The sequence below is a fragment of the Quercus suber genome, unplaced genomic scaffold, assembly GCF_002906115.3.
Source record: "Quercus suber isolate HL8 unplaced genomic scaffold, Cork oak 2.0 scaffold_574, whole genome shotgun sequence".
NCBI classification, from domain to species: domain Eukaryota; kingdom Viridiplantae; phylum Streptophyta; class Magnoliopsida; order Fagales; family Fagaceae; genus Quercus; species Quercus suber.
This window is the reverse complement of record NW_027070019.1, coordinates 213,477-222,099: the sequence shown is the minus strand read 5'-3', so window position 1 is coordinate 222,099 and position 8,623 is coordinate 213,477. Positions and strand designations below refer to the sequence as shown.

General features: G+C 32.3%; 1 protein-coding gene across 1 annotated transcript; it reads right to left on the bottom strand.

Moving 5' to 3' along the window:
- Positions 1-2,592: 2,592 nt before the first annotated feature.
- Positions 2,593-8,239, bottom strand: LOC112039178 (aspartyl protease family protein At5g10770). Its single transcript, XM_024072031.2, has 3 exons — positions 8,059-8,239; positions 3,821-4,258; positions 2,593-3,473 (listed from the first exon to the last, which is right to left on the bottom strand). The coding sequence occupies exons 1-3, from the start codon at positions 8,237-8,239 to the stop codon at positions 2,647-2,649; spliced, it is 1,446 nt and encodes a 481-aa protein (XP_023927799.1). The 3' UTR covers positions 2,593-2,646.
- Between the last annotated feature and the right edge of the window lie 384 nt (positions 8,240-8,623).

The window sequence follows — 8,623 nt, the reverse complement described above, 5'->3', positions numbered from 1 at the left end:
CCATTTTACTCAACTAATTTTGGCCTGTTGTGGGTGTCCTTCCCAAACTACCCACTGGTCTGGTGGTTGCCCAACCACCACCACTACCCTCTGCTAGCCGTGCCACGCTTCATTCCCAAACAAAAATAGTTTTGTTTTATTTTGTTGCCCATGGCACTCCCATCTGGATAAGGGATGAGTTTCTCTCTTACTAATTCCTATAGCATGTACCTAGTGATTCTAGATCATCTTTGCCTCTTTTGGGTGGCATGTCATCACAGCAGGACATTTCCCCTTAAAAGACCTTGAGTGGGAACCCCATAATAGGCTTCCTCCTTCTCCTCATTGCTAGACCATACCCTCTCTTACTTTTGACCCATGGTCCACTGCCCTTGTATTGGCTGGATACAAGTGGGTGGTGCTTGAGCCTTGTACGTGCTCCACTCCCATATGAGTCCATTGCTTATCTGGTGTTCACGTGTTTGCCATTGCCTACGGGTTTGTCTGGTCCTACTGTGTGTTCTGTTGCTTGTTTAACTCTTTATGGTGTGGATGAGTCATTGGGTCTTCATTCTTTACATCTCGTTTCTTCTTTGGGCTAAATATTGCTTGGGTTTAGGTTTTTTCTTCTTTAATTCAGCCCCTGTCTCCTTTCACTTCTAGTCTGTCGGCTAACCGGTACTTCTGCTATGCCATTGCATTGTTTCTGCCATGATACCATTTAACTTGTGTTTGCTGGGCTTCCTCTGGGCTTGCCATGCCAGTTTCATGTATTATTCCTTCCCTTAGTTTACGTTGCCCAGTATTCCTGTTGGGTCAGTTCTCATAGCATCTTAGGCTTCCCCAGCTCATTTTTATTCCTTTGGGCATCCTTGGCCTGTTTTATTCCTTGGGGCATCCTTGGCCCATCTCATTATTTCCTACTTCTTACATTCCCATGTGTTTTTGCTAAATCTTTTGGGCTTTCCAGGCCCAATTACCATATCTTTTATTTTTGGGTTTATTGGCCTTTGGACCAATCCCATTTACTAATCCCTTTCTTTGGGCTCTTCCAGCTAGCCCATCTTTGCTTTCTTTCTACTTCTTATGATTCCCATATTTCATTCTTTGGGGCTCCCTTGGGCCCATTTGATTTCTTTGGGGCCCTTGTAGGCCTGTGGACCATTATTCCTATCATTCGGGTTTAATGGTTTTTCTTACTTTACTACTTCTTCTTTTTTCACTCCTTTTTTATATTGTTGGGCTTCTTTTGTCATTGGACCCTTTTGCCAAAATGGGCATCAACACTCTTAGGATTATCTTATCAGATAAACTATTTCATCTAGTGAGGTTTATCACTTAGGATTGTTGGATTTATCATTTATCGCTTGGGATTGTTGGGTTTATCATTTGGTTGTTTGAACTTTGTGCTAAGCCATTTGTCATCGTTGTTATCTTTTAGGAATAGAAGTTATCATGTTTTGATGTAAGCCTATATATATGAATGAATAAAGAATAGGCATGTGAATTTTAAGCCAAAACATTGTGGAGGTTGGGTTGTCCTTGAAACAAACCCATTGTGTTAAGTAATTTTACTGTGTGCGCGCGTTGTTCTATTTTCTCGATCACCATAGCACCTTGAGGCAAACGCAGAAGAGGACGTGGTCGTGGTGACCATAACAGTTTGGAATATGGTAAAAAAATACATATATACATTTCATTCTTTTAAAGAGCTAGCACAATATGATCTTACTTTCATCATTCTCTAAAATTCTATGTTAATTTAGCATAATATTCAATGCCTATTAGAATACCATTACTAAAAATTCATTAAAATGAAAGCAGAGATGGTAAGCAACTACTTTATTTGTTTTATTATTCATTGTATCTGTCATATTGATGCATTTGGCTTTACTCTGATTGTTGTATTCAACATTTATAAACAAACATTTATTAGAACTATTTTCTTTTATGCATGTAAGATTTTAGTGACATAACAAGAATTAAATAATTCATTTAAGCATGAATCATTTGGGATTTTAAGGATTTTACGTTGGGGTTACTAGTATTTTCTAACCTAAAATCAGTTATCATTATTCATTCTATGGTAAAATAAGATTTTAAATAACTTAACATCATTTCAGTCAAAAAAGAACTTACCATCATATTCACTTTTACATGATTATATAAATGAAGAGGAACTTGAGGAGTTCTGACATAGATTTCCTCTAATTTCGCTCAAATTTTATTTTAAACATTGAGGATTTTACTGGGATGTTTCTAATTTCTAAATCACAAATCCTCAAAAGGTCCAAGAGAAATCTTTGGTAATTACAGTACATTGAGTTAATCATGTCCAATGACCTTCATTAACATTTCCATTGATTTTATCAATGGATTTATTTATTATATCTCAATCCATAATAATTCTCACCACAAGCTAACACAAAGGTTTTCTTTGTTACTCGCTCACTTTATTATATTATTAGTATGAGAAATGCTAACAGATGCCCTTAGAGTAATGGTTACCAATCTATTTAAAGAAAGTTTTTATGGGGAAAAAAAACAATTAATGTTTTGACAACTTTTCTCATTTCTCATAAAAATAGTGTCAAAACTTTCCTAAAATATATTGTTAACCATTGCTTTAAGGGTACTCGTTAGCATGACCCTATTACTATTACTCCACTAGCTACAACCACCAGGACGAAACCCAATCTTCCCTCCGACAACATCATACACCACCTCTAATCCTTTTTGTTGTTCATTCCCAAAAATGGTAATGTTGCTTGGATTACTATTTCCAGCAAAGGCTAAACAAGCTTCTGTTTGGTTCAATATATAAAGTACACCTACTTTGTTCAAATCCACGCTCACACCACCACCGAAAAAAAAGCTTATGCTTGGAATCGAAACAGATTGGCTCTTGCTAAGGTCATAGCATGTATCGAATAGTGAAGAACTTGAGCTTGTCATTGGATAATTACGCATCTTTTCTCGAAATGATGTTCGCAATGCATTGTATGCTGTAGGAGGCAAACGTGTAATGACTGTCCCAGAGTCAATTATAGTACCAGCGGTTGAAAAAACTGACGTGGGAATTGATAATCTTTGTCCACCCACACTTATTCCAATCAAGTTGAGGCCATAAAATGATGGCCCTTGAGAAAGCGTTAACAAAGGTGTGAACTTTGTGGAACTCGAAACTTCTCTGCTTTTTCCCAAAGTAAGGTATCCCATTGAGCTAATTGTTGAAGGAAGACAATACGAGAAAAACTTCTTGTACTTTTGAGAAGCTTGTTGAACAAGGGAAACTTGGCCGCGACCAAGGCCTAGCAGCCCTGCAAATCCTTTAAAGCCTACGTTGGCTTGGCCACAACCGAATATGAAATTGTCCACCACATCTGATGTTATAGTTAGCCTCTCTTTGCTGAAATACCCAACTGTAAATGAACGATCACCATATTGCACAACATATACGCACTTTGAGTTGGAGGGGCATTGTCGTGGGCTTCCTGCAGCAAGAATAAAATTTCGAAATTATAGTATCAAATTAACTAGTTTACTATTGCTTAAGCTCAATTGGTAAAATTTATTGTTGTCAAATAAGAGATCTAGGATTCGAACCCCAAATACACCAAAAACTAATTGATATCTTGGACTTGATATCTTTGGAGATTCTAAATTCATCATTCTGTTAGTGTTATGTTGACTAGCTAGATAGAGAATACATCACAGGAAAATTATTTTAATAAGCAAAATTTGTTAAAAATGAAATATTTAATTGATTTACCAAAATAGGTAGTGACAGTAGCAAAATCCTTACTATTTTGTTGAATGAGATTATATTTATATGGTTTACCTGTGGCAGAAGTGAGTTGAGAGCACAAGGGTGTAGGACATGAAATGTTGGTGTAGGATGTGGATTTGGATGGATCAAAGATTGGGTCTACTTGCCGATAGCACCGTCCAGCGCATGGTTTACACTGTGCCCAAGTGAGGTCGCTACCAGTGTCAAATGCGAGTATTTGATCTGTTTTGGGAGTGCCAAGGCCCACGGTGACAATGTAGTTACCTGTGCCAATGGTGCCACCGGATTTAGCTGGAAGGGTGGTGGCCTGAGATTCTCTTAATTTGTTGCCATCTGAGTTCTTAGAGAACTTGGAGTGGATTGAGTTCACCCTGGATTGGTCTTGAAGGAGGATTTCTGTGTGATTAAGAACCAGTAATTGGTCTTTGTTGCCTTGAAAGCATGGGCCATATTTGTGTATCACTGTTAAGGATGCCTCCCTTTTAGGACCTGAACTTAAAATGGATCATCAATTTGAATTTGGAACAGTACATTCATAAATGAATACTGAATATAATGAGGATCAAAACAAAACAATTTTTGCATTTAATCAAATTTTTTTTTTTTTTTTGCTGAATCTTGTATTTAATCAATTACAACATGTTTTTACATAATTAATTATATCAAATTTGTCAAAATGATAAAATTTTTAATTAATAACTTCGTTATGATTGTGCTTATTAATTTTTCAAATTTTGAAATGTTGCTCAATTGTCTCATTGTTGATACTATAATGATAATAATTTAAGCAACTTCAACATTTTTTAACAACATGAAATTATCTATCAAAAAAAAAAAAAACATGAAATTCAAAATTTTAAAGAGTCAATTTAACATGAATTTGAGCTAACTAATAAAGAGTTTCACTACCACCATGCATCTTTAATACGGTGGTCACTCTACAAGTATAAGTGCTTGTGGAGTGTGGGGGGCAAGGACCAGGGTTCAAATCTTCAAGATGAAGTTTTACACACATATACACTTAGATTAGGTTAAAGAAAAATTTCTATCTTTTATATATATATATATATATATATGTGTGTATAAAATTAAAAAAAAAAAAAAAAAAAGTTTCACTAAACTTATTTAATACTTCAAGTAATATAAATCAAGTTATACATTCGTTATTAGAAATTAAAAATAAAATTGGTGAAATAATTTATTTCATATCTGTCCAAGAAATTATTTTTATTAATTTTCTAAATAAGCACTGTATTTCTTGAAAATATATGTCATAAACATGGCCCTTTTTTTTTTTTTTTTTTTTTCCCTGTCAAAATATCAAATAAAATGTTTCCTGAAAATAGTTTTAGATGGCCTTGAAATAGTTTTAAATAGTTTAGTCAAAGGTTAGGACACCACTTTCTTATATATAAAAAAAGTTTTAAATAAGTTAAAATTATTACGCAATTAAAATTTTACATAAAAATATAGTATATATATTTTTTGATAATTTGATAGTTACAATAGGGGATGTGATATTTGAACTTTGGATGTCTTGAAAATAGTAATACCATGATGTGCTAACTAATTAAATTACAAGTCTCCTAACTATTTATATATATATATATATATTTTTTTAATTTAGATTCATGAATCTACGTGACAAGACACTTTGCATTAAATTAGAGATGATGACATTTGTCACAAATATTTGAAGCCCATTTAAATTATAAAGACAATTAGCATTAACTTAATCGGTAATCACCGAACACAAAATTGGAATGTAATTAGAATGTAATTCAGCTTTTTTCTTTATTTTTCTTTTTCCCTCTCTTGTTCTGGATTTTTTTTTTTTTTTGCTGGATGAACGAAAATTATCTCTACAAAACCAAAACAAGAGGCAATACAAAACAGGAGACAACAAACAAACCAACAGGCTGCTGCTCTTATTTAGAAGTGATTTTTGACAAATTCAGAAAGAGTACTATTTTAGTGTACGTTTCACATTAGCTTATTTAACTTTTTGCTAATTAGTTTTTGTTAAAGTGTACTGAATATATTTGTATTTTGAAGAAAAAGAGTTTTAAATAATTGTAATTTGTAAAAGTTAAGAGTTGAAGAAAAAAACTGATGTCAAACGCACATTACAGCAAAATAACCTTGACATAGCAGACTACAAAGATCATCTGGCTAGCACATAACAGCCCTAATGACTTCTCTTGGATCCATCTAAAAGACCTTGGAAGCCCAATATTTGGTATCATCACAGATCGAGCACTTCAAATTCCACGGAATATCTTGGGAAGGGCCGGGCCTTGTCTTCTTATGGAAAAGTAATAAGGAACGTAGTCTTTTAAAAAAAAAATCCTTTTGAAGACTACATTTAAAGGAAGCAAAAAAAAGAAAAAGAAAAAATCTCATTGGTTTTGTTTTAAGGTAGCATTTAGAAAGGCATGTTTCTTTATCTATAATAGGTTTTTAAATTGTAAATAATTCTATTTTTTTTTTTATAATAATAAAATTCTAATAATTGTCCCACAAAAATATCTATAGTGAGTGCAACAGTCCCAAAAAAAAAAAAAAAAAAACACTCAAAATTATCTAATATTTTACATAATATATACCAAAGTTTTTAAAAAATTCTACATGTGAAAGGATTGTGTATTATGGTTGGAGAACGCTTCTCACTAATAGCAATTATGTTGGTATGTTGGTCAAAGATGTAATATTTGTTAATAACGTCTAGATCACCTTAATATATGCTTGATGTGGGACTCATCATATACTCATACAACACATACTCAATTAATAATATTACAATTTTATCAAAACTAAAAACTAATACTCAAAATACTAAAATAAATTAAACAAATAAATTTAAACAAAGTCTCAAAATCCAAAACAAACCAAATAAATAAATTTTCAAAAAATTATTAATAGCATGATTGGTGTCTAGTTACTTGTATAAAAAATAAAATTCAACCCATACCCGAACCAACCAAGCTTTAAAAAAAAATTACAATCCATCCAATCCATTATATCACAAAAAACCAATATGATGTATCAAAAATAGGTTAAAACGGGCCAAGTTTAATTTATTGAGTTGGTAGATTGAATACACACTACTACTTTTGTTATATATGGACATGTTGCATGCAGAACTGATAACATGTACGACACCACATATATCAAATTTTTATTGTATAACCGCAATTTCTCTAATAAGCGGGGGAAAGAAAAAATAATTTCATTTAAACTTTTTCTATAATAATTAGATGGATTAAATAAAACAGATTCTGTTTATACCTTATTACATGTCTCTCTTTCTCTCTCAAATCGATTCTTTTTATGATCTACAAGAAAGAGACAATGGTTTTAATATCTAAAAAGAATATATTAAGAACGTATGAAAGGTTAAATTATTATTATTATTTTGTTTTACAAAGGCTTCGTTATTTAATCAGAAAAAAACTAAGATCCGCATGTAGCTTTTGATGGAAGAGATACTAATGTGTTTTGCAATATCTGATCGATATTATGGACTTTTGATTTATTCTAATAAATAATTTCAAATTGTTCTATTTCATAATTGTGTACTTTAAATAGTAATCTTATTTAAAATTCTTGTAATGAGTTTATTCTTTTGATTAAGATATTTTTTTTTCTCATGTTTTAATCTTATCAACATAAAGAAAATCCTAGTTCTACCATTGTTTGGGAGTAATGCTATGACAAAATTAATATTTTTCATAAAAAAAAATTTTCCACAACTTTTAAATTGGTGAGTTTTTATTGGAACAATATTACTTTTATTTGGATCTATTATATATTGACGCAATTTTTATTATGCATCCATTATTATAAATTATGTCAATAATTGTGAGAAAAAACTTGCAAAAAATGTTTTTTATTTAACAATCAATTCCCAAAGTTGTGAAAAAATGCCATGTCCTTAGACTTATTGCATTGTTCCATGAACATTCTTTTTGTTACGATTCTTGTACTAGGTTTCTCCACTTGACTAAATTGCATTCCTCCCAAATTTATAGTTTTACAGGTTCTGTGACAATAAAAGCGTAAAATCTTTTTATCTTTTTTTTCCCTCTAGTTTTTTGCGTTGTAGGAGGATCAACGACAATAATGGTAATGATAATGATAATAATAATAATAATAATAATAATAATAATAATAATAATAATAAAATAAAAAGATAGAGATAATAATAATGGTGATGATGATGATGATCATATAATACAATCAGAGAACTTAATTATTGTAGAGAGAGAGAGAGAGAGTGTGTATTAAACCTTTGGTAGAAGCGTTGCAGGTAGTTGATGGTATTAGAGAGCTGACTTGGACAGTATAAGAATGATGAAGGTGGTGGTTTTCTGCAGTCTCTCTTGCTTCATGGGCATGAAGGCATAGAAAAGCAGAGAAACTATAGATATAGAGGATACACAGAAGGAAGGAGGAAATGCGACTAGCCATGGTTTAGTTTTTTGCTCAAAACCTGTACTCCTGCAGTCCTATTTATAGTGGTTTCGCCTGTTCGTATTCTGCTACTGCTAAGTTTTAGTCGGTTAAGCTATTTGGCTTTTTACTGAATTACATGACTTTAACGTTGCTTGTACATTTAGCGTAATGGTCACTATACAAGTATAAATGCATGTAGGGTGTGAAGGGTAAAAATTGGGGACACTCTATAAGTATAAGTTATTGTGGGGTGAGAGGAGGGAAGGTAAGAGCCAATATTCAAGTCTATAATAGAGAACTTCATACACATATACATTTAAATTAGAATAAAACTTATGTACAGCACCTTAGATGCTGTTTCTTAGGTTCCCCTCTTAAGATTCTGCCATGTGACTACTT

Coding starts and splice junctions, on each gene's coding strand:
- LOC112039178 (XM_024072031.2), bottom strand. CDS start 8,239: ATGGCTAGTCGCATTTCCTCCTTCCTTCTGTGTATCCTCTATATCTAT. Junction 4,259..8,058: donor CTGCAACGCTTCTACCAAAG/GTTTAATACACA, acceptor TTTTAAGTTCAG/GTCCTAAAAGGGAGGCATCC. Junction 3,474..3,820: donor TCAACTCACTTCTGCCACAG/GTAAACCATATA, acceptor TTCTTGCTGCAG/GAAGCCCACGACAATGCCCC.